A 24,714-nucleotide genomic window follows, 5' to 3' on the forward strand; every position below is an offset into this window, starting at 1 on the left:
TGAATAATTAACCCTGCCCAGCCGGCTTAAATCTAACTGCATAATTTACTAATTGCAATTAGGGAAGGTCAGACAGGAAATGCCTAGTACAGCGCCCCTGGAGGTCAGACAGGAAGTGCTACAGTCCAGAATCCCTGGAGGTCAGACAGGAAGTGCTACAGTCCAGCGCCCCTGGAGGTCAGACAGGAAGTGCCTAGTACAGCGCCCCTGGAGGTCAGACAGGAAGTGCTACAGTACAGCGCCCCTGGAGGTCAGACAGGAAGTGCTATAGTACAACGCCCCGGAGGTCAGACAGGAAGTGCTACAGTACAGCGCCCCTGGAGGTCAGACAGGAAGTGCCTAGTACAGCGCCCCTGGAGGTCAGACAGGAAGTGCTACAGTACAGCGCCCCTGGAGGTCAGACAGGAAGTGCTATAGTACAACGCCCCGGAGGTCAGACAGGAAGTGCTACAGTACAGCGACCCTGGAGGTCAGACAGTTGCATTCACTCTAGGCTACAGCCCATCATCACCATCATTATCATCACCCATGTCAGCCACATGTAACAAGGAGCTTGTTTCCTCTGTTTGTAATAGCAGAACATTTGCATCAAATGCCAAACATTTCAGTGGTGTACCAAACATGTTGTTCCATGTAAAAGAAATATGTCAACTGTGGTGTTTGGCATAAAAAGCGCTGGATGTGAGAAGCTCCTGCCTGAGAGGTTGTGAAGCCAAAGCCTTGAACCATGGAGGCAGCGGCACTTTCAAATTGCCGATTGCCCTGCACCCCCCTAACTCTCTCTCTCTCTCTCTCTTTCTCTTTCTCTCCCTCCCTCCCTCTCGCTTTTGACAGGGAGAGACGATGACTTCTGTTCACATAGGCACACACATCAGAAATCAAATTGATTATTACACAGTAGAGTGGATCCTCTATTTCTATACATGTTTTGGGGAGCGTGTCCTTTTCTCCCTGCACCCGTCTGCCCCTCCTTCACTCCTGAAAGGCACCGATGAGCACGTCTCCACAAAGAAGGTACACAATGCATGTCAATTCCTCTTCTGCCTATGCAACAGAAACACTGGCAAACAGCAGCCCGGCTCCAACAATAACACCCCAAACAAGCCGTTATGTTAAACCTCGTCCTCGACGCAGAGGTGAGGCCTGCCCGTGTGCGAGACTTCAGATCTTTCTCGTTCTGCCGGCTGGACTCCCCAAGACACTGACAAGCTTGTCTTATAATCAGCAAGCGCACAGTGAGGACGCTGCTTTCTAAATGAGAGGAGGTGAGGAGGAGAAGACACGATGCGGAGATCAGAAATCGAATGCTCCTTTGGCTCTGACCATTAACGCCGAGGTGCGAGATACCGGCTCCCTCATCCGTCAGTCTGGCCCGGATGTTCCAAATGCCAGACACGATTCCTCAGCAGCTAACCCCGCAGACCCCGAACCCCCCGCCGGCCGGCGACGGCCGTATTGAACGGGGGCGTCTGAGCACAAACACTAGCGCTGCACTCCTGCTCATTTACCGCCGTCCTGATGAATGGCACTGAAAGTTCCTACGCTTCACCTAGGACACAGCAGTGGTGCTGGCTCTCCACATGGCCAGAGAGAGGGAGAGAGAGAGAGAGAGAGAGAGAGAGAGAGGAAGAGAGAGGGAGAGAGAGACAGAGAGGGGAAGAGAGAGACAGAGAGAGGGAGAGAGAGACAGAGAGAGGAAGAGAGAGACAGAGAGAGGGAGGGAAAGAGAGTGAATTTAAACTGTAAAAAGGTTTGTTGCTATGGTGACCGAGTAGCAGTAATAAAAAGATGAAGGTCTAAAATGCATTTGAATGAGTAACTTTTTAAAGCACAAGATGTTTAGCTGCGTTTGACTTCATTATTAATCGGTATTACTGTGGTGTCATTCGGGGAGTCGATGCACACCTGACTTTAGGAGGCTTTGAAACAATGCACCCCTGAATTCACATCCCTTAAATTCACATGTAGCTAGAAAGCAGATGAATGCAGGCGAAACACAAAAGTTGTACGATGTAATTCATCTGCCTCCCATTTTCACGTCTGAGTGCTGAATTTGGAGGTATTCAGGGGAGACGCTTGTAAGGGGAACGATCATTTAAATTCAGCTTTGCTTTGAATCCTGGCAGGAATCCAGACTGGATAATGGATCCATGCTAAAGGCAGAGTTAATGAGAAAAGGGACAAAAACTCCATGCCTCCCCACGCCGGAGCTGGGACCGCCACCCCCCCCCCCCCCCCCCCCCCCACCCGACTACACGGTCACGTCTGGAACACGTGCAGCTCACGTGCCCCCACGCCACTGCCGTTATGCACCGGCCTCGCAACGTCAAGTGTGCTCAAGGTAATGTCTTTCCACTCTGCAAATAAAAGGTCCATGTATTGCACACAAGTCGTTTGATTGCAGTGCAGTCGGGTCCGTTCTAACTCACGGTTCTCGGTCATCAGATAATAGGACCCGTTTTCCTAAGCTGGTTGGGCACCATAATGCGAGATGCGCCGATTCCACAGCTCTCGGTCTCTGTGTTTGTAGCAAAGCGTTATCGTGTGAATATTCCAACACGTGGATCGGGCCGCCAGGAACCATCCTGAGGTCAGAACAACCCCCCACCCCCCTGCCCCGCTCCTGCGCCACTTACCGCACCACCGCTGATCATTTACGCCGGCCCCGGGTTCACACCGCCGGGCCCAGATTGATGCCATGTTGATTTTTAATGATGCGCTGCAGGCCGTGGGCAGAGGCGGAGCTCTGACACCACCACCGCACTAAATGTCACCCTAATTATCTCACCGGCCCACCAGTGATGAAGTAAACATTTACACTAACCCGTGGCCCCCGGAGCGCAGACACGGGGCCCCACACGGCTACTCTCCCACTGTTCCTGCACTAGTGAGGCTTATCGAGCGTTTCTGATCTTCTCAACACCCAATCAAACCAGCCTGAAGCTAACAGCATTCACCACCCGCACCCCCCCCCCCCCCCCCCCCCCCCCCCCCCCTTAGCAGCGCTGGCTATGCAACATGTGCACGAGCATTAACTCTTACTGTTTACATCTGAACCAACGCAGTGATGACTAGATAAGAGTGTTAAGAGTACCTATGTTAATGCCTGGACTTCTCTGGAGGGCTCTTCAAATGCTCTTTATTTGCTGCAGATTTGTGCTGTGAACTCATTAACCTCTATTAATCTCTGTTAACACTGCTTGAGGCGCCACTCTTACCAGGATGCAGAATGAATCAATATGGTATGCACAATTTTCTCACATTCACCAGTATATAAAGATCTATAACTTCAACATCATTGTGAAACAGGCCTTTTTTATTAACATGAACATCAGACAGTGTGTAAATGATTATTTTTAAACATGTAATGCAAACAATTATTTCAGTTATTAACACATTTTTTTTTACCAGACTTATTTCACAGTGTTACGTTTGTTTAGTACATACAGATATCATCTGAATTACTGTGTCACTCAGTGTAGCGCGGGATTATACGGCGGAATAATTCTCACAAGCTCTCAGCGCGACAGCTCGACGACACGTCCTGCTCTTCTGCTGTAACATTTTGTAGCGCTGACCTGGAAATGTGGTGTAAAGCCTTCTGGGGGACAGGTATATAGCCCCGGTGACACACGGACGCCGCATTAGCGCCCGTCTGCTGTAGCCGCGGAGCCGGAGGGGGAGGGGGAGGGGCACAGACGCGAGGGGGCTGGATTTATTGAGATAGAAGTGGTCAGAGTTGACCTTTAGGGTCCAGAATGAATCACAGCTAGTCTTCATATCTAATGACCTGGAAACAGTCAATGCTGACCTTTCCCTGTGACGTTCACTGTATAACACAAGCAGGCCGCCTCTCAGAATTACCACTTACGAGTCAGCATATCAAAAAAGAGCTAGTGGCGTTATAAACTTTGTGAATGTTGGCGAGGAACTTCAACTGCAAAAGTTGTTGAATGGATAGCTGAAAAATAGCCTTTAGTTTACACTTCTACCGTCTCCGGAGTTACGCCAGCGTACTGGTTCTTTGAGGTAAACAAAGGCAGCTGCGCGTGGTAAATCTACCTACATCGCTATCTGTCGTACGTCTGATCATTTCCTGTCCGCATTATGTCTCATTTGACCAGATAGCTTGCAGGATGAAGCGTGTCACTGTCCTCTGTGGGGAGATCCAGCAGGCTGTGATGGCATCAACTCCCAGGGCCATCATAAACATCCATTATTCCAGCCCCCCCCCCTCTTCACACTCATTAGCGCAGCCCCGATGGAAAAGAAGCGAATGAACTCCACGACAACACGTCGCCCCGCTATTGTTTTGAAATAACGCAACTGTTTTCACCCGCACGATTATTTCTGGATAATTGGCTTCAGAATATAAGGCAATTATTTCTCAAAACTAATTATTTGCTTTTTCCCCCCCTCACAACAAAGGTCATTTTTCACAGTGCAATTATGAACAGAAATCAATGCTCTGATGTAGACGTTTCGTCATTTTTTTAATTATTATTATTCTTCCTCGTTTCCTCTATCTCTCCCATTCAGCATACGGGCGAGATGGCTTGAGGGAGGAGGCCTCTCTTTGGCACGTAGGGCGTTGTCCTGGCAACCATCCGGATGCAGTCGATGATGGGGCAGACACTCAGGCAGAGCGTGCAGCCAGTGCAGCTGTCCTGCACCACGGGAAGATGGCTCTCGCAGTCAAACGTAATGGCCTGCCGGAGAGACGGGACCACACACTATTAGATTAAAGTCATTACGGCCTGGTTGGGGGTGGGGTGAGGATCAGGGCTCACTGCTGGGCACCGAGTAACATGTACACCCGCCGTGCGAGAGCACGCAGCCGCGGGAACCGTGGCCGCACTCTCCTTCCCGCCCTCGAGGACAGGTGAGCGTGCGGTGGCCGGTCCAGTTCTCTTTACATGCTGCTGGATGTAAGTGCGTACGGCGGGAAAATAGCAACACGGCTGGATGTGCAGAAAAAAAACAAAAACAAAAGGTAGCAATGTCATTTGGCTAAGCCAACATCAGATCCTTTTCAATCAGCAGTGAATTACGGTCATTGCTGAAGTTTGATATTTTGCATTGCATGCAGGGCCTTACTGATCAGGACATATTACGTTGATGAATGTCCCTCTATATTAGAAACCATTAATAACATGCAGTCCCTCTCAGAGATCCACTCACCGACAATGAGTGTCACAATGAACAATTACGGCTTTGATAAAACTGGCCTGCTACTTCATCAATACCCTTATGATAAATCGAGGGAGACATTTACTTAGCAGGAGAAAGCAGAGACAAATACTTTAATAAAACTGTCACAGCTATCCCGTCCGGCGACCCTCTACGGCGAGGCCCGAGGAGGAGTCTCACCGTTTTCACTACTAATATGCATCAGTGGCTCTACCGGGAAAACGAGGCCAGCTAATGAAGTGCTTTTAGACGGCCAGTTAGTAGACCTGGGAGGCTCATTGTCCGATCTGGAGACGTGCATCTGAACGGCAGACGCACAGAGCCGCACCGAGCTGCACCGAGCCGCACCGAGCTCCTGGGAGCAGAGGCGGGAAGGATTTGCTACGCTGCTAACAGCCAGACAAGTGCGAGACTAGAGAGGAAAAAACAAAACAAGAAAAATAGGGGGAAAAAAGAAGCTTTGAGCCAGACAGTGGTGAAGAGGGAGAAGGTTATGGGATGAGTACACAGATTGTGGAGTAGTGTGGGTACTCAGGCTGTGGGGCATTGTGGGTACTCAGGCTGTGGGGCATTGTGGGTACTCAGGCTGTGAGGCATTGTGGGTACTCAGGCTGTGGGGTAATGTGAGTACTCAGGCTGTGAGGCATTGTGGGTACTCAGGCTGTGGGGTAATGTGGGTACTCAGGTTGTGGGGTAGTGTGGGTACTCAGACTGTGGGGTAGTGTGGGTACTCAGACTGTGGGGCATTGTGGGTACTCAGACTGTGGGGTAGTGTGGGTACTCAGACTGTGGGGTAGTGTGGGTACTCAGGCTGTGGGGTAGTGTGGGTACTCAGGCTGTGGGGCATTGTGGGTACTCAGACTGTGGGGTAGTGTGGGTACTCAGGCTGTGGGGTAGTGTGGGTACTCAGGCTGTGGGGCATTGTGGGTACTCAGACTGTGGGGTAGTGTGGGTACTCAGGCTGTGGGGTAGTGTGGGTACTCAGGCTGTGGGGCATTGTGGGTACTCAGGCTGTGGGGCATTGTGGGTACTCAGACTGTGGGGTAGTGTGGGTACTCAGGCTGTGGGGTAGTGTGGGTACTAGCGTGCGTTCTGTGTGCGTTTCTGCACGGGAGTGCAGGTGTGTGTATTAGCGTGTGCCTCCACGTGCACGCATGCATGTCAGATTGTGTGGGCGTGCAGAGACAGGCACCTGGTAGCCGGAGTCATTGCAGGCCATGTAGCACTTCCCACAGTTGATACACATCTCCTCGTCTATCAGGGCCTGCACTTGCTCCTGGTTGTTGAGTTCCTGGTATGCGCCGATGTGCTTCAGAGCCTGGGCGATCACATCCTGACCAAAACACAAACCAACGCTACACGGTAAGGCCAAAACAAGCCTGCCATCTCACACCAACCCCCAGACGGGCCGCAGAAAGGCCAGACAGGGGAGCAGAGCCCTTACCTTAACGGCCGGGATGGGTTTCTTAGGCTGCTTGATCCTGGAGCCTCGAGAAGGAACCACGGTGTTGTTCTGGTCTGCTTCAGCCTGCTTGGATTTGGCTATGGCCTGCTTCCTCTCCTGGAGATATGGACCAAAACTGGGCAGGCGCTGAAAGGGAACACAGAAGAATCCATCCTCGTCTTTAAAGCACAATTAAAAGTTGCAAGCAATGTATAAAACTCACCAACCACATATGCGGTTTATTAATTATATTAAACCTCTCTAAAATGGGGAGATCTCTTTATATATGTTATGACAGCAAGCTTCTGATCAAAAGCAGCTCTGGGCATTTGTACCCCCACCCCCCCCCCCCCCCACCCCCCCCCCCCCCTCCTCCACCACCACCACCACCAGTGCTCCACACAAACCAATCATATTCTGCGTTCTTTGTCCACTATTCTCCATCTTATTGGATTTTTCTATCGTTCGCCCACTTTCAACCTTGGGTGTGCGTTCTTCGTCAAAGCTCCCTCACCACGGCGACTGGCATTTGTGCTTACCAGCGATCACTGAGTCACTGGGCTTTAGATGCTATGTGTACCGAACCATCAGTGCTGCGGCCCTCATTAGAGCTTCAGAGAAACCCAAACGGGAGAGGAGAGGGACGCTGACAGACAGGACGCCTGATCCACCATCCAGACCCACCACTCACTGCCCTGCGCTGCCCAACAGTCTTTCAGGGCTGGAAATGAATGAAATCCTTTTGGTCAATATTCAGTGGTTTAAAGCCCTCACGACTTCAGGGCTACCTGATTTCATTATGTGTGTGGAAAAGGCTAAAAGGTTGCTTGTATATCGTACAAAGAGACCCAGTTTTAATGCAGAAAAACATGTTGGCAGGCATGTAAGATCAATATTACATCTCTATTCCCCAAAGCACCCTGCACATATTGTACAAATTGTTTGTGCATAAAAAGTGAAATGAACGTTGATGTTGGCTATGCTGAGTGATTTCTGAAAGATTACTCTCCTTGGCTTAGAATGGGTTTTTTTTTTTCTTTCATTTGAAGGCCCTGTACTGTAAAATCATGCAATATATTTGCAAAAATATTCATTTGCTATTCAGGCTTAAGACTTTGCCATGTCAAGGAGCAGAGATTGCCTGCTCACTCGAAATGGAGGTTGCCAGCTATTGCACTTGTGCAGAAGTGATCCAGCAGGAAGCACTATTTCACTACATGCACTTAACGTATCTCTGATATACGCTGTTATTGCCACAAAGAGCTCTGAAACAAAAGCCTGTTTTTCACATGGGCCTTTCAGGCGATACTTAAATACTGCACATATATTGAAAACTATTCTAAATCATCACACATCATCACAAAAGGTGAAATGGTCTTTCGCGCCATGTATGCGTTTGAAACGTTGCATCATGGGCCGAACTACTTTTGCAAAAAAGTCTCCACTCACATCACGTATCACATCACATATATCTGTGACTACACGTAATAAAACTTGGCTGATGGCCCTCGGATGGCAAGCAAGAGGGGTCATGTCCTCACGATGGAGAAATTTCAGCCAAGATAGTGTTGAGAGACGGTGGGGGGGGGGGGGGGTGGGCAGAGGGACTCAGCTTCACCAAAGCCACAATGTATGCAGACGTTTATGTAAGAGGAGACAGATCGCTTGGCCAAAGAGCGAGAGTAACGTCTGGGCTGCTGGCGCTGCCCTCCCCGAACCGGCGGCTCTGATCACAGCACCGCTGCCTCCACGCTGCCCTGCCTAATAAAATCCACTGTAATGGAATCCATGCAAATGTGAAATTAATGCTTTCTCCTTCAATCTGCCTCACTCTCCTCATCCCATTCTCTCCTCTCTATCTCCCTCTATGACCGCTCTCTCTGGTCCTCGTTCGATCTTGTGCGATTCGCGGAGAGGTAATTTGACGTGAGGCTCGCCCAGTCACCCCATTATCGTCACACACAGCTGCTCGCCAAGCAGCTGATGGGGTCCCGACGGGTCCCGGCGGCGAGGAGGAGACTCCGCCCCCACCCGCCCGCACCCGCCCGCCTCTCCTGGAGCACACATAAGCAGAGAAGTACCTGCTCGCAGTGATTTCCCCAGATTACCATATTCATGACAGTTTGGAGTGAGAGTGCCTCACACACCACTGCCCTGGATGCGGGAGCGGGAGATTACGGGCCGCCTGGTAACCAGAGGGCGCCGGGCTTCCGCCCGCCTGCCGCACCACGCCCAGCGTGGGAACGCAATCATACGCAGCAGCCCGAGGTAAATTCACTCCACCCCCCCCCCCCCCCCCAGGTTTGTTGGGGGGGGGGGGGGGGGGGGGGATGGCTGGGCAGGTGCGGTGGGGAAGATGTGGTGGGGCAGGGAGAGAGGGGGTAAATGGAGCAGGCACGTTTACTGGATGAGCCTGACGCTTCAAGCTAGTTTGCTACTTTTGTGCGTGTCTCCAGGTTCCATGTAGATGTGAGAGACTTAATTCCACGCAGCTCCGTTGACGTTACGGAGCAGATAAGACAAATGGAGCATTGCTAGCAGAGAGAGTTAGCACAAGGAGTCACCACAGAAGTCTAGTACAGGTAGTTAGCACAAGGAGTCACCACAGAAGTCTAGTACAGGTAGTTAGCACAAGGAGTCACCACAGAGGTCTAGTACAGGTAGTTAGCACAAGGAGTCACCACAGAAGTCTAGTACAGGTAGTTAGCACAGGGAGTCACCACAGAGGTCTAGTACAGGTAGTTAGCACAGGGAGTTTACATTGTTTCACTATGATTTTCACTACATTTACTTGTGCCAAGTATAGAGACTTTTAATTGAAAAGACCACAACAGTGGTCCACAACAGAAGGTTAGAGAATTATAAATAGTTATATAGGGAGAACATTTTGACTGCCATAAAACCACACAAGGTAAAAGAATCCAGGTGATCTAACATAGAAACGACATGATCTCCATCACGACTGCTGCTGAAGTTTGTGCTAAGTTCTTTGCTAAGTTCATGGCCCAGCACAAACCGCAGCCTTCAATGCTGGTCTGACTGCGGTATTTCTAAGTTGTTCCAGAGAAACGTTGGCACGTTTTCATGTCCAGTGGCTAAGAGGACGTATGGCCCAGTTCTATTAATACGCCATCAGTGCAACACATTGTAAAATGTACTCTATCAGTTAGATTTCTCCGTGCATCAGTGAACCACATATTTCACAGGATACATTCATTTGCTGTCTGGGTCCATTAGTGGAATGATCAGAAGTTTAGATATACTCTCTGGATTTGTGCAGGCCCAGTGAGATGAAGCCGCACCACACACTGGGAGCGTGCCAGGCCATCTAGATGAAGGAAGAGCTCAGCCCACAAGCACACTCAAGCAAAGTGCTCCTCAGCAGCGTCGGACATTAGCCTCCCCAACCATGGCCGCACGCTGGAAACATTAACGCTTAATACACCCTCCAATGCACACTGTCATGACGAAAAGGCATCCGGTCATGAGACTATGACAGAGAGAGAGAGAGAGAGAGAGAGAGAGAGAGAGAGAGAGAGAGAGAGAGAGAGAGAGAGAGAGAGAGAGAGAGAGAGAGAGAGAGAGAGAGAGAGAGAGGGGAATAATAAACAACCCTGAAGCATAATAACTGTGCAATTTATCTTTACTAAATTGCAGCAGTGGGCCATAATTAAATATGAAAACCTAAATTTATCTCTAAGAATTCCACCCTCGTTAATTTAACCCAGCAACAACACAAAGTCCTAATCCAGCCACAATGTTTTCTTTCTTTCTTGTGTCCTTTTTTTTTGGTTCTTTTTATTTCATTTCCTTTTGTTCCACTTCTTACTTCCTTCTTTCCTTCTGTCCTTGTCCTCTCTTGAATATTATAGGAGCATTAAGTGTGTGTTAGACTCCAGGGACAATAAGGGCACATGCAGATATCAGAGAGGGATGATGTTGCACAAATCAGACTGTGAAGTGAACATGGTGAGTGAAGAAGGTCTGAATCAGACACCAGTGCAGAGAGAAGAAGGTCAACTCTGAATCAGACACCAGTGCAGAGTGAGTAAGGTCAGCTCTGAATCAGACACCAGTGCAGAGTCAGGGTCAGCTCTGAATCAGACACCAGTGCAGAGTGAAGGTCAGCTCTGAATCAGACACCAGTGCAGAGTGAAGAAGGTCAACTCTGAATTAGACACCAGTGCAGAGTGAAGAAGGTCAGCTCTGAATCAGACACCAGTGCAGAGTGAAGAAGGTTGACTCTGAATCAGACACTAGTGCAGAGTGAGGAAGGTCGACTCTGAATCAGACACCAGTGCAGAGTGAAGGTCAACTCTGAATCAGACACCAGTGCAGAGTGAAGAAGGTCAGCTCTGAATCAGACACCAGTGCAGAGTGAAGAAGGTCAGCTCTGAATCAGACACCAGTGCAGAGGGAAGAAGGTCAACTCTGAATCAGACACCAGTGCAGAGTGAAGAAGGTTAACTCTGAATCAGACACCAGTGCAGAGTGAAGAAGGTCAGCTCTGAATCAGACACCAGTGCAGAGTGAAGAAGGTCGACTCTGAATCAGACACCAGTGCAGAGTGAGGAAGGTCGACTCTGAATCAGACACCAGTGCAGAGTGAGGAAGGTCGACTCTGAATCAGACACCAGTGCAGAGTGAAGGTCAACTCTGAATCAGACACCAGTGCAGAGTGAAGAAGGTCAGCTCTGAATCAGACACCAGTGCAGAGTGAAGAAGGTTGACTCTGAATCAGACACCAGTGCAGAGTGAAGAAGGTCAGCTCTGAATCAGACACCAGTGCAGAGTGAAGAAGGTTGACTGAATCAGACACCAGTGCAGAGTGAAGAAGGTTGACTCTGAATCAGACACCAGTGCAGAGTGAAGAAGGTTGACTCTGAATCAGACACCAGTGCAGAGTGAAGGTCAACTCTGAATCAGACACCAGTGCAGAGTGAGGAGGCCACTCAGACTCATTAAGAGCATGCGGTCTCTCTGTGCACCTCACGTCTTCTACACGATGGCCATCCATTTGTTGTGTAATAATTCAGTAGCCCTCTTTTTAAAAGTTCGCTGAGGCGTTGAGCTGTGTCTGCTTTAATGAAAGGCGCTGGGCGGGACTGTGCTTCTCGCCTGTCGGGACCAAGTCTTCAGCACCACACTAACTCCCCTAATTGGATGCAATGTTTTCCCCAACAAACAAATGTATACACAAACACAGAGACACACACACACACACACACACACACACTACTCACAGGACAAAATGTCATCAGTTAGAATTTGTCTCATCTCAAAGCAAAGTTGTAAATCTTTAGGTAGTGAAGACAAGAAACAACTCTTCAGTGCGTCTGCAGTAATAAATAAGGGAGAAATAAAGAGAGGTGTGTTGTTTTGCCCAACTCAGTGTAGAGGACGAATTAGGATACAGGAAACCGGAAGAGAGGAGTAGCAAGCAGGCTCAACTCCACATACACCCGCCTACAATTCAATGAAGGCAGTCAACAACGGTGATGAACCTCCAGTTGTCTTCTGTAGCCCTTAGACCTCAAACATCTAACAGAAACCGTCAGTCACATCTTAGTGACGTCAGCTTCCAGCAACACGTAGACCAGAACCGCTCGTGACGGGGCGGCGTTGGCGGGGCCGTTCCCCCCGGCCTACGGTGCCAGAGACCGGGAGGCTCCGTGTCCGTCTCGTGCATCTGAACCGTCCGGGTTGCTCCCGCCGAGCTGATGCATGCCGGCAACAATAACCGTATGTCTTCACCGGGGCCGGGCTAATGGGGCAGAGGCTTGCGGTCTACTCTCACATCTAATATGCACTAAAGCAATTCTCTAAACACTTCTCTAAAGGCCTGGTCTGCCTGCTCACAGCTCCATGAAATAATGATTCCATATGTCACATAAAATAAACATGATCTTAATTGGGCTGTTGGATTAAAAGATGGGAGGCTGGATTATGGGTTTGAACGTCGTCTCACAGCTTCTCGGCCCGTTCCGACATAACAAACGCGTCCCCCTTCGGCTACAGAGAAACCGCTATCGAGGCATCAGTCATGCACACAGTAACCAAATACAGTCCTGCTCACCGTTATGAGAGGATTTGTGGGAAATTTAATTTTTGTAGTAATGAATCTCTTTGCACTGTATATTTTCAAACATTTTTGCCAGTTGGCCTGCGCACTTGGTCACAGAACACATCAGAAGTCTGGTCACACAAGCAGTGTTATTGTGCAGAGGGTAAGACGAGAGGCCGTTGGAGAGAGCTGGGGTGGTCTTCCCACAGCACGCACTCGGCCCCTACCATACAAAACACCTTTGGATTTATATTCTTTAGGAATAAAAAAGAGTCTGGCCCTTTTCGATCCAAAGTGCATCAGGGAGGTGGGTGAGTCACCCCGGCTTCTCTAGTTGCCTGGGATGGCGGATGTAGAGATTCCCTTCACTACCGACGGCTTGAGCAGCAGCACACACACACGGCTGCATGGAAATATCAAATCTAGTGAAATCATACTACTGAATATGCAGAAACAAGCAAAACTTTTAAGTCTTTAATAGTTACACAATACGGAATGCGCAGTGAACCTTAATTGAAGGCCACCCTCCTATACAGTGAATAAACATGTAAACACAGTGCACCCCCCCCAACACCCTAAACTGGATTAAGAGGTTTCAAAGATGAATAAATGAGAATTCCTGTGCATAAAAGCAAAATGAAATCTTTTGAGTTTCAGAGACAACAGCTCCATTGCTTTACACACACATACACACACAGAGAAAAAAGCACGCACGTACCAGCACACACACATCCGCACACTCATGCACAACCCTCATGCACACGCGTGCACATACTCCATCTGCTCCAGCCCCACCCGCACCACCCGCACGGCAAGAGCCCAGTTGCGGCCGCTGACCGGCGCTGGTGAGGCGGGCGGGCTGAATGCTTCATTACCGCTGCAGGCCTGCTAGGCAGTCGGCTCCACCGCTGCTTAACAGCCTCCGCCCTGCCCTGGGCGGCTCGGTCGGGGGCCGGCAGCCGGGTCGGGGGGCGGGGCAGCTGTGGGAGAGCTCCGCCCGCTCACACTCCCCCCCCACCCCTCCTCCTGCCTCCCACACGCTGACGGCTGCTCCTGGTTTTTTTTTTCTCTCTTTTTCCATTCCTCCCTGCATGCGGACCCCTGCGGAGCCGGAGGGGTTCAGGACCGCGGTCCACGCCGTCCCTGTCCACGGGGGCGGGGCCAGGGCGGGAAACAATCAGCTCAAGCACGGCACGTTCTACTGGACACACTGTATTACTGCAGGAGGTGCAGACAAAAAGGCGGTCTCCACAGGTGACCTGCCGCATATTCCGCAAAACACCCTTTCTATACGAGCTGAACTTCAAAGAATGCCACAAGTGTGTGTGTGTGTGTGTGTGTGTGTGTCTGTTCCTGCGCTAGAGCACGTAGTGAACAGAATAACGGACAACTCAGCATCTGAAAGGACTACAGGGACTACATGGACTACATGGACTACAAGGACTACAGGGACTACATGGACTACAGGGACTACAGGGACTACATGGACTACAGGGACTACATGGACTACAGGGACTACAGGGACTACAGGGACTACATGGACTACAGGGACTACAGGGACTACATGGACTACAGGGACTACATGGACTACAGGGACTACAGGGACTACAGGGACTACATGGACTACAGGGACTACAGGGACTACATGGACTACAGGGACTACATGGACTACAGGGACTACATCTCCCATGTGCAATTCCAGATCGCCACTTCTGCCGCAAGAAAGGAGCTCAGAGGCCGTAGAAACTCATCGCCATCATTACCCGGTGATGCCGGTGTGGTTGTAGCACCTCACGGGCGGAGGCTGAGGGGGTACGACTCCCACTTGTGGAGGCTGAGGGGGGGGGGGGGGGGGCAGAACCGTGAGCATCACCGTCAACGTCAGTAATGCCCCGTTGGCATGGAGATGACTTACACTTCTCACTCCTCTGATGCCCCCAGCGTCCCACTCATTTGTTTCAGTGTCCACCGCCGCTCGCCCGGCATTAGCATTCAAACCGTCGGCCGGAGCCACGGCGCGGTGTCCTGCCGTCAGAGGCCGGCCCGGCCCGGCCCGACGCCCCGTTTGAACCGGAACGCGGGCTTCAAAGTCGCCGGGACCTGCAGGCTAACAGGAGTAGCAGGAGCTGATAAAGGCCTTTAATGCACAGCTGTCAGAAGAGTTCACCGAAGTTTCCCTCATTTACATGCTGCCTAATATTTCCTGGGCACAAATAAGGCGGCTTAGGGAAGGCGGCAAGCGCATGTGGAACGCCGGCCGCTGAATACGCAAGTGGCTCCTTTTGTCCAATCTCACTCCGTCACTCGCCGTTACTGTGGCGCTGCTGTTATGTAAATGTCGTGTACAAAGGGGGAAATAAAGGGTGGAAAAATGTACAACATTAAAGTAAACCAATTATTTTTTTTTTCCTCTCCTCTCCTTTTGCATTTGAGGTTTGAGACGAGATCTGACGGTGTTGCCACTAGCCCTCCGGCTCTCCTGACGTTTGGTGGTTCTTTGCTGCAATTATTGCTTTCATTAGCGGACAAGCTGTGACCTGCCCTTCGTTAGGTTAAGATCATGGTCATTCCCCCCAAAAGGCAACTCCTCTTTTCTCCGTACAGATGCGCTGTAATACAGCACCATACAGCCTGACCTCTGATCCCCCATCAGTTCACCAACTCTGCTGCTATAGGAAATTGCTTTACCATACAAGTGGGCACTTTATGCTTTCGACAGCACTGTAATTATGTGAATTCCAGCCGTGTAATAACAACGCAACGCAAATGGAGATATACGCAGCTATATTGCCAGTGCCGTATTAATGAGTGGCCTGCACTGCTATTACAGAGCGTACCACTAATATTGGAGACCTGGAAGAAAAGGGCCTAATGCAGGAAGTGGAGTTATGTCCGTCACTCACCCTGCCCACCAGTGCGTCCAGTCTGACCACTGGCTTGCCCTGCTGGTGCGGAACGGTGGGCGGAGACTGGCCGTCCCAGTCTTGTAGGTCCTCTATGGTCTTCAGATACAGCAGCGTTTTCAGTCCCACACAGTAGTCCTCAATCACCGTGAAGTCCTGGTTCTGCACCGCACTGCACACCTACACACACACACACACACAGCGCGAGGTACAGGATTGATTAAACGTGCGGCATTACATCACAAAGACTGACGCGAGCAGGATACACATCCTGAGATAATATGGGTGACCTTTAAAGAAATCTAATAAATACTCCTCTCACACACAGAGCCAAGATGAGTCTGATAAACCTCGGCTTGAGCCACTAATCAACTGAACCGAGCCTCATGTGGAAGCCCTTTCGATTGGCTCTTACACTGCGGGCTTAGCCAGTGCGATTTGCATGGAGCCGTGGGACCCCTGCTTTTGTGCGTGCGTCTCCGACACTTCAGATGGCAGTCACGACCAGTCCTAAAGCAACAGATAAGACAGCCCTTATCTGCCAGCCCTCATCGCTGATCTGAGATCAGCTGGTGACAGCTATGCGCTACCTTTCACAGGATTAACTCCCAGCCACACCGCAACCGTTCGCAGACGACTCCAGCCACGTGCACGTTGGCCTGGCCCTCCGCTGACGTGACTTATCAGAGATTTCCTCCACCCGTCCCCAGTATATCGGCCACAGTCACGCCGGCCGCGTTCGGGAAACGTGAGCACGCCTGGGCCACGCTAGTGGTGTATTTAAAAATTAAATCCAAGTCAGAGCGCCACATGCTGAGAAAATGAAGCCATTTATTCGAGCTGCCCATGTCTGGCTTACAGAGGCAGTATGTTTTTCATTAGGATTCTCATTTGCATAAAACTTGTTACTCTGCTGCGATGCACCAGCCGTCTGCCTTTCAACACACCTCAAAAAATAAAAATAAATAAATAAAATAAAAAACAAACCGAAAAAATCAAACCAACATAAATTTCCCAATTAAATTTGATAACATTTTTTTTCTTTGACAAACATGATGCATTCTGAATGTATAGCCCACAGAGAGGAATAATGCTTCTCAAAGCACTTCTGACAAAGACAAAGTGACTAATTATTGAGCTTGAAGTAAAGATCCAGTGAAATGAGGTTAAATTCATGAAGTGAAATTCAGTCTGAAAGGATCTACAATCTCAACCATAAGAAACAGAGATACAGGATTTAGAAATGACCCAAAACCCAGATATTCATATCCTGAAAAGCAAATGACTACTCTAGAACTGCAACCTCATTTAAAGAACTATTCATGAAAAATGTATGAATGAGTGTGAATGAATTCATTAATTATGATAGAACAGACCAATTTGTGATCTTCCCACGGCTGTAGTTATAAAATCTGAGCCCTGTTGCACCGAGTGAGGGAATATGTCCATTAGTGCCTCTCATTTGGTTGGGAACATCAAAGATGTGATGCCTTGGTCTACAGCATTTAGTCCTAATGTGGCTGACTCCTGAAATAAATCGAAGTGAGAATTTCTAAGTAGTTTCCAGGCAATTGAGGCAGCAGGTCCCTTTTATCTACTCAGAAAACTGTGGCTGTGCATTGATTTCGACTCCTTCTGAGATCTCAAATGCTTTTAGATCCCCCCTACACACACACACACACACACACACACACACACACACACACACACACACACACACACCCACACACACACACACACACACCCTCTCGCTCTCTCTCTCTGTCTCTCTCTCTCTCTCTCTCTCTCTCTCTCTCTCTCTCTGTCAGCTCATTTATTTCCAGTGATAAAATTCTGGCATTTAACAGAACACCACCTTCCCAAAAGAGAGGAAGATTAATTCAGTTTGGTATCCAAATGTTACAATGACTATGCATGAAGCCCTTGTCCTTTTGATTAGAGCATTATGCTCAATATGCCAAAGGATATTAGCCACTGATGTTTTGGACTGCTTTCCAGGTGAGAGATGCCGGCTGTGTTGAACAGCCACCGGACGTCAGCACCAAGCGGAGGTGAATGCATTTCAAAAAGTCACTGAATACAGAACTTTACTTTCCTTTGTCAATAAAATCTAGCAAGACCCCACCATGTGTACTGGGGTCCGTGAACTGAAGGGGAGACGTAACCTTTTCCCTTTGTTTCTGTCTATAGAAATACTGTATGCGCCTCTTCTTCAATCGATATCTTAACACGCGGCTTGTTAAAAGCTCGCTTTGTGCTGCCTGGTCTTTTCTTCCCTACAGAGACACTTAGTTGTTTCAAACTGAATTACAAATTCCTGATGTCTTCTGAGCCACATGTCATTTTTGCAACCTGATGATAGCGTCCTTACTGCAAGCCAACAGCTGTTTACATGCACCCAAATGGACAGAAATCACAGCGTGGAACCTTAGGATGGAACGGGCTTGGCCATTAGTGAAATACTGCTCCACTTCCCCAAAAGACCTGCCAACGACAACATGGGGACAGTAAGCGTCCGCAGGTCCTAAGTGCAGCCTTTTAAATATCTCGTTAGGGCAGGAGATTAAAAAAATCCCCCAACGAGATGAATGGTATTAAAGATGAGGCAACCCTCCAGGAGAGCTTCAGTGTACCATGAAGGCTTGGCCGACTGCAGCTTTCACCGAAGTGAACGGCACTGTAAACGGAGTGCACGAGCAGGCACTTTACGTCCCCGTGAACGGCAGCGGACGATAAAAGTGGGCAGGCCGCTCTCGCACGCGCACATGTGCGGAAGTCAATAGGCACCATAAGGAGCAAATCCCCCGCAGGGCCATTGCAAAGCAATGTTTGTTGGTAATGAATCAACTAAGGCGTATTGATTGCTGAGTGGATCGCATTAGCTCCTCCCGCGTACGAGCTCGGCTAGCCGCAGAGATATCTGCGGCCGCAGAGACGCCCGGGTCATCGGCGTTGAGACGCGTCCAGGAAGGCGCTCGCAAGCTAAGACACAGGACTCTGGCTGAAGAGGAGAGGGAGAAGACCTTGGGCTTAACTGTGAGGAGCTTTCCTTCTGGAGTACAGGGTCGTGCAAAGGAGGCTTTGTGCACAGCTGTGTTCAACGTACGACTTCAGAGTTTGGTCTTCAATAACCAGAGAGTGACAAAAACACCCTGGTCGATGAAGGGAGAAATCGATAAAAGATATGAATGGATATCATTATATTGTTTGTTCTAGGAGAATATGTTTGATGTGGCATGGAGTCAATCACTACTTAGAGACAACGGCACAAGTGTCTCCAACACTGGAATGGTCAGCAGAGGCCCTGCCTGCCCTGAAGCTTGATTTCTCCATTCAGGTCTTCTGTGTTCCTTCAGTTTAGACTACAAGACTCCTTGATTGTATGAGCAAGATTTAGTTCTTCTTTTTGCTAACTCTGTGCTAGGATAAAACACTGAGGAGTGAGTACGGTATTATCATCAGACACTTTAGTCTGTGGCTATGATAGGAGCTGACTGCTAACAACGCCTAGCTACTCTGCAGCAGACATTTCCCAAAGCTTTGAGCCTTTGATGCATCTTTCTCTGTTGTCTTCTAAACAAACCACAAACTTCACATTTCTATCTTAATCCAGAATTCACAGAGCGAATCCATACCAAAAAACCTAAACAACAAAAAATTATTTTCTTTCATCACTGAGAACAGAAAGAGCAAAAGAGCTTTACAAACAGTGATTATATTTTGCAAGATGAAATACAAATTAAGGCTATTCAAGGCAAAGAATCTGTAATTGAAGGCATTATGATTCGATCAAGAACTCATTTTTATTCTGTAATTAAATTTTCATATTAATTCTGAGGATGAGTCTCTGGATGCATTGCAAAAAAGTGCCTCAGATCACAAATGTTGAGCCATAACAGGTGAGTGATAGAAAGGCATTACTCAAACATTAAATCATATTTTAAAAACAGTGGATGCAGTTATTCAAGGACTGTGATTCAATTTGCAAGCAGACTGTCTGATTCGTCTCCACACAGTTCGCTGGAGATGTGGAGTTTGAAAACACTTTCCGATCTTACACCTACATTTCTTTCAATTCTTTCAGGATTTCCAATTACAACTTTACATGTGTGACGCACATTTTCAGACGTATTTATCTGGCTCACAATGTCACCCACTGCAATTTAAGCAGGAATGGACATGCACATTACACATTAGCCCTTATTTCACTGCAAGCAGGATTCGAACAAATGTACAAGTTTTGGCCTCCACGGTACCTGCAGTAAAGACGCCCCAGCATGGAGGAACTGCAGGCCGGACTCGGCCGAGTCGATGCCCCCGGTGGCCAAAATGGGAAAGCCAGGCAAGGCTCTCGCTATGGCGCTCACTGCTCGCAGAGCAATTGGACGAATGGCATTGCCTGTTTACATAGACATAAAAACAAACAAAAGCCAAAAGATAAACACATCCAGATTTATGACACTGAATCATTTAAATAGTAAACTAATATCTGTGAAAAGGCCTCCAGTAGTACCTCATCTAACAAACCGATCATCAGCATTGATAATCCTCACATTTACGTCTTTTTTTTTCTTTCATACACACACACACACACACACACACACACACACACACTTTTGGGTTCAGACCGGCATCTCTGGGGAAAGCTGTATCTCCTAATGTTACAACCTTTATTTATTTACCTGGGTCTCAGTGTCCCGAATGAATTAAAACCTCCAGCCCGATCACGGTGACAGATGGAGCCGTTTATCACATTAGATTTAACCACAGCTAGCTGGCAGGCTTCTCCCTATTAGCTTCTCCCGCATTGATCAGTGGGAGACATTGTCTCCCCCCATTTAGCTCCAGTGTCACTAGCGTCTAGCATGGAGCCTCTGACACACATGCCAACAGCCGCATTCTCCTTCATGTTAAATGACCCTTATTAATGACATAAAAAGGCGAGATGTTTCTCAGCACTGTATATTCCATCTTTCGGCTTTGTTTTTTTTTTTTTTCTCAGTATTTTTTTTTTCAATCAGCGTCTGTGCCGTTGTGGAGCATCATGGGACATTACGGACAAAAGCGGAGCAACTTAGAGGCAAACAGGGTCTGACACAAGGATCCTCGCCACTCTTCATCTGCTTTTCTTCTGCAAAAATGAAAAAAAAGGGAGTTTGAAGAAGAGGGTGAGTAGTGCCTCTCTGATGGAGATGGTTTCATGGGTCACACGCGCGTTATGTCTGAGGTGACAGCCAGTAGTGTAGCCACGGTGATCCTCTTCCCTTCACGGAGTGATGGGTTTATCTCCCACAATGCCTTCCTACACCCTTCTCCAACACAACATGCAACCCTTGACATCTAGAGCCATGTAATCTACTGACACGAATTACAGTCAACTTAGTCAGGGGACGTTTAGCAATTCTGATGGCTGGCACTCAAACGCAAGCCTGGGGACTGAAGTGTGGGTGAGGGTCACACTCACTGCCTACAGAGAACCGCAAAGAAGCTACCGAGGCTTCTAATTGCATTTAAAATGGATGAGCAACACTCAAAGTCTCCAGTCCCTCACACACTACCTCAATGACACTGTTTTTATATGAATAATCAACTCTAAAAGGCAAAGAAATCTTGAGACCATGCTTGGCAGACAAGGAGAAAAAAAGGGGGTGGAGTAGAGGAGGTGGTGGGGTGAAATCATACAGGCTTGAGTGACAGTGGACCTCCAGTGTGGCCATGTTGCCTTCGTGTTTCACCGCACCGCTTGTCCTTCACGCGCTCGTTTCTGGCGCCGCGGGAAACCGCCGGGCCTGTTGTTTCTGGACAACGCGGCCGCACGCAGGGGAGGCGACCGCAATGGGCAGAGCGGCGGAGGCTGACCCCAGCCCGGCAGGCGACCCGTGCCCGGGTAACGGCAGCAGGGCTCGGCGCCACGGCCTCTTGGGCTCTGGAGGGAGGCGGTCAGACGCGGGACGCCCCTGAACCGGGCGGCGCCTCCTCGATCCCTCCTCGGGTCGGCCGGCACGAGGCGCTCGCTCCAGCCGAGCGTGCCACACCGGCCACTTTGATGAATAATTCCAAGCACAGCGAGATGTACGAAGGAATCAGGTTGGACGCTGGGGCCTGGAATTTTGGAGTCAACAGACGAGTAGGAGAAAAGCGGAATCATGGGAAGGTAATTAGGGGAATCCACCCAGACCTGACCTACAAGATGGTAACGAACACTGGCCCCAATCAGGCCCCACCCCCCACCCCACACCCAGGAGTCCTGCTTCTGCGTGCTGGCATTGGGAATGACAATCGCAGCGAGGGGAGCACAAAGCGGCAGCAGACGGCTACGGCTCATGCATTTAACAAATCTACGCTTTAGCGACTGATCCTACTACACGGCTCCACGTGTGAGGGGAATAAGAAAGGGCAGGAAAAGAAAAGGGGGGGGAGTGATAAAGATGAAAGGATGGACTCTGGGGCAAGAAAGACTTGTCAAACACGCAGGGCTATCATTACCGTGCTGCGCTAACAACGCATGTCTGCTGAACGCTGGACATGGGGCTACGTCTCGGCACCGTGTACATTAGTAATAAATAAGATCATGCATTTTATTCAGCGGTCCGCTTTAGAGGACTTCACCGCCTTTGTGTCTTTCATCCGGCCAGCGTGTAGGTGGACACACACAACCACACTCAGCTGACATTGCTATTAGCTTCCTGTCTCGACAGCTGCATTAATATAATAAACAGTTCATTTGAATAACCCATTCCGAGCTAAAATAATTCCGCTGAAATGCGGCGGATGCATTTGCTCATTTTATTGTGATGTAATAAAAGTGTAAAGATAATTCTGGCATTTTGGGAAATGTCATCAGTTCACCTTTTCCCTTTGATGGTGTGATGGCATTACATTTAAACAACTATTTGATGCAACAATGCATCATAATAGGATTCGAATAAAAAAAGCAACAAAGCCTGCATTGTCACTACAGGATGATCAAACCTCCACGAGATGTTCACACATACTGTATTAATGAAAAAAAAAAAGTATTTATTGCAGTTTGTGACAAGGCATGCTACTGACCCTTCAATTTCTGGGAAAGATGCAAATAATAGCAAATAATGCCCTAATTAGTTAAAAACACATCATTTTAGTGAACATACTCTATGGTGGGAATGACTATTTTGATAATTCTTTCCTGACCGACATTTAATTGCTAATTATTGACAGTTATTTAGAATGACAAGGGTCTTTTACCCCATATGAATGGGCGGTGACCAGCCTAACTTCCCCCTTAACAGTGTAACATTTGCCCTCTTGTACATAGGTTGTCAAATCAGAGTTAATCAGCTTTTCCCATGAAATGTCCCATTTTTCCATAAAATGCAAGAAAATGTGTGTATCAGGTCCTTAACTGGAAGAGTTAAATGCCAGAGCTTGTGGTTTTTTTCTGTTGCTACGGAAATGATGTAGCTAAATATAACGCTATACATTTTTGGTCTGCACAAGTTCACCTTTTGATTTCTGATGTGAATTTAGATAAACACTCACGTTGCTGGTTTTCACAAAAAAAAAAAAAAAAAAAAACTAAAACCTGCTGAAATGACAACCGTCGCCGTTATGTTGGGGAAGTCCTACATAGTAGCTTGCTGAAGGTTAGCACGGCCCATTGGTACCAAGTGCGCTGTTTAGAATCGAAGGTTTAGAATTTAGAAACTGCCTAGATCTCTCTTGAATGAAAATATTTTACAATTTCTTCGTTATAAAACGATACAGTAGAGGTGACTGTATAGCCTATTTTTCTTTTACCATGTAGCAAACTTTTTAAAATGACTTAACAAAATTATATATATATTTTTTACTGTTTAACTGATTAGTAATAGTCAGTCAAAACACTTGTGGTTTAAGCCAATGATGTGTGCATCACCCTCTCTGGAATGAGGCGTTTTCTGTTTGGTAGCCCATGGCTGCTTTCTGCTGGCAGTGACACCTATCTGCAGTGCTGGGTACTGCGCTCTCATTGGTGCGCTCACAGGGTGTTTGGAGGTCGCTACGTGTGAACCCGTCAGGAGGCCAATTCTAGCTCCGCTCCGCCACACGATTGCAGCGGGACAGGCTGGGCGGGGCATGTCCTGCAGCGGGACAGGCTGGGCGGGGCATGTCCTGCAGCGGGACAGGCTGGGCGGGGCACCACAGAATAGACGGTCACTTCCATGCCGTGCGCACACACGACCTGCACTGCTTCAACACTGGGCTGATAAATCAGCGGTCTAACATGCTGAAGGAACTGGCACCTGGGGGAGGAGGCGGAGTTTAAGCGGAGATTTAAGCTTGGCCTCTGATTGGCAGAACGGCTGAAGACAATGCTGAAGCACTACCATAGCCTTGGAGAAAATTGGCGAAGTTGATTTCTGAGCCTTTCAGTGCAGACTCTCAAAAGAGCCTTTAATTTCAGGAACATGAGAATAGTCTGCAAGACTATATTGCCTCAATAACTTATGGCCCCTGCGCTTAGAACAGTGTGCACTGCATTGTAAAAGACACGTAATAGTGGAATGAGCGCGAACCATAAAATGGGCGATGGCCATGAATAAGCTGCATTCTTGAACGGGTCCTTAATCTCTCACATCACGTTTACCAACTGCATTCATTTATTATCATTACAATTTTGGCAATTTGCTGAAAATTAAAAAGACTCCAAGAGCAGCTTTTGTAGAGAAGTGTAGTGTTTACATTCACCAGTATAAAAATAAATGTGACATCTTTCAAACTGAATAGGTCCCCATTTAATAGTTATTGATTGATAACTTAAAATATTAATACTGTGAAGTTTGCTGGGAACAAGGTAACACCAAACATTTTAAGTAGTCTTGAGTAACTCATACAGAAGCTGAATGGTCACAGGGTAGTTTTGAGAGCGCTTATTGCTGGTGCAGGTTTCAGCACATTACTGCAATTTCAATGAGTCACTCAAGCTAATGCACGATAGAATCACGCCACTAGCTCACCGAACAGGCTAAAAAAATCACTCCAACCACAAAAAGATAACTACAACACAACATAATTAATGCCTATATTACTCCATAATCACTTTTTTTTACCAAAGTGCCCTGAAAAGTGTTTTACATTTTCCCCCACATTTA

General features: G+C 48.4%; 1 protein-coding gene across 1 annotated transcript in view; it reads right to left on the minus strand.

Annotated features, from left to right (window-relative positions):
* Positions 1 to 3,318: 3,318 nt before the first annotated feature.
* LOC143500493 (dihydropyrimidine dehydrogenase [NADP(+)]-like) overlaps positions 3,319 to 24,714 on the minus strand; it is a 62,920-nt gene continuing 41,524 nt past the window's right edge. The window contains exons 7-11 of the mRNA XM_076994642.1: positions 19,858 to 20,000; positions 15,602 to 15,781; positions 6,635 to 6,781; positions 6,383 to 6,523; positions 3,319 to 4,709 (exon numbers count right to left, since the gene is read on the minus strand). Of these exons, the coding sequence (XP_076850757.1) occupies positions 4,536 to 4,709; positions 6,383 to 6,523; positions 6,635 to 6,781; positions 15,602 to 15,781; positions 19,858 to 20,000 (785 nt within the window). The 3' untranslated portion in view covers positions 3,319 to 4,535. The remainder of the gene's footprint in view (positions 4,710 to 6,382; positions 6,524 to 6,634; positions 6,782 to 15,601; positions 15,782 to 19,857; positions 20,001 to 24,714) is intronic.

The sequence above is a fragment of the Brachyhypopomus gauderio genome, unplaced genomic scaffold (assembly GCF_052324685.1).
Source record: "Brachyhypopomus gauderio isolate BG-103 unplaced genomic scaffold, BGAUD_0.2 sc153, whole genome shotgun sequence".
NCBI lineage: Eukaryota > Metazoa > Chordata > Actinopteri > Gymnotiformes > Hypopomidae > Brachyhypopomus > Brachyhypopomus gauderio.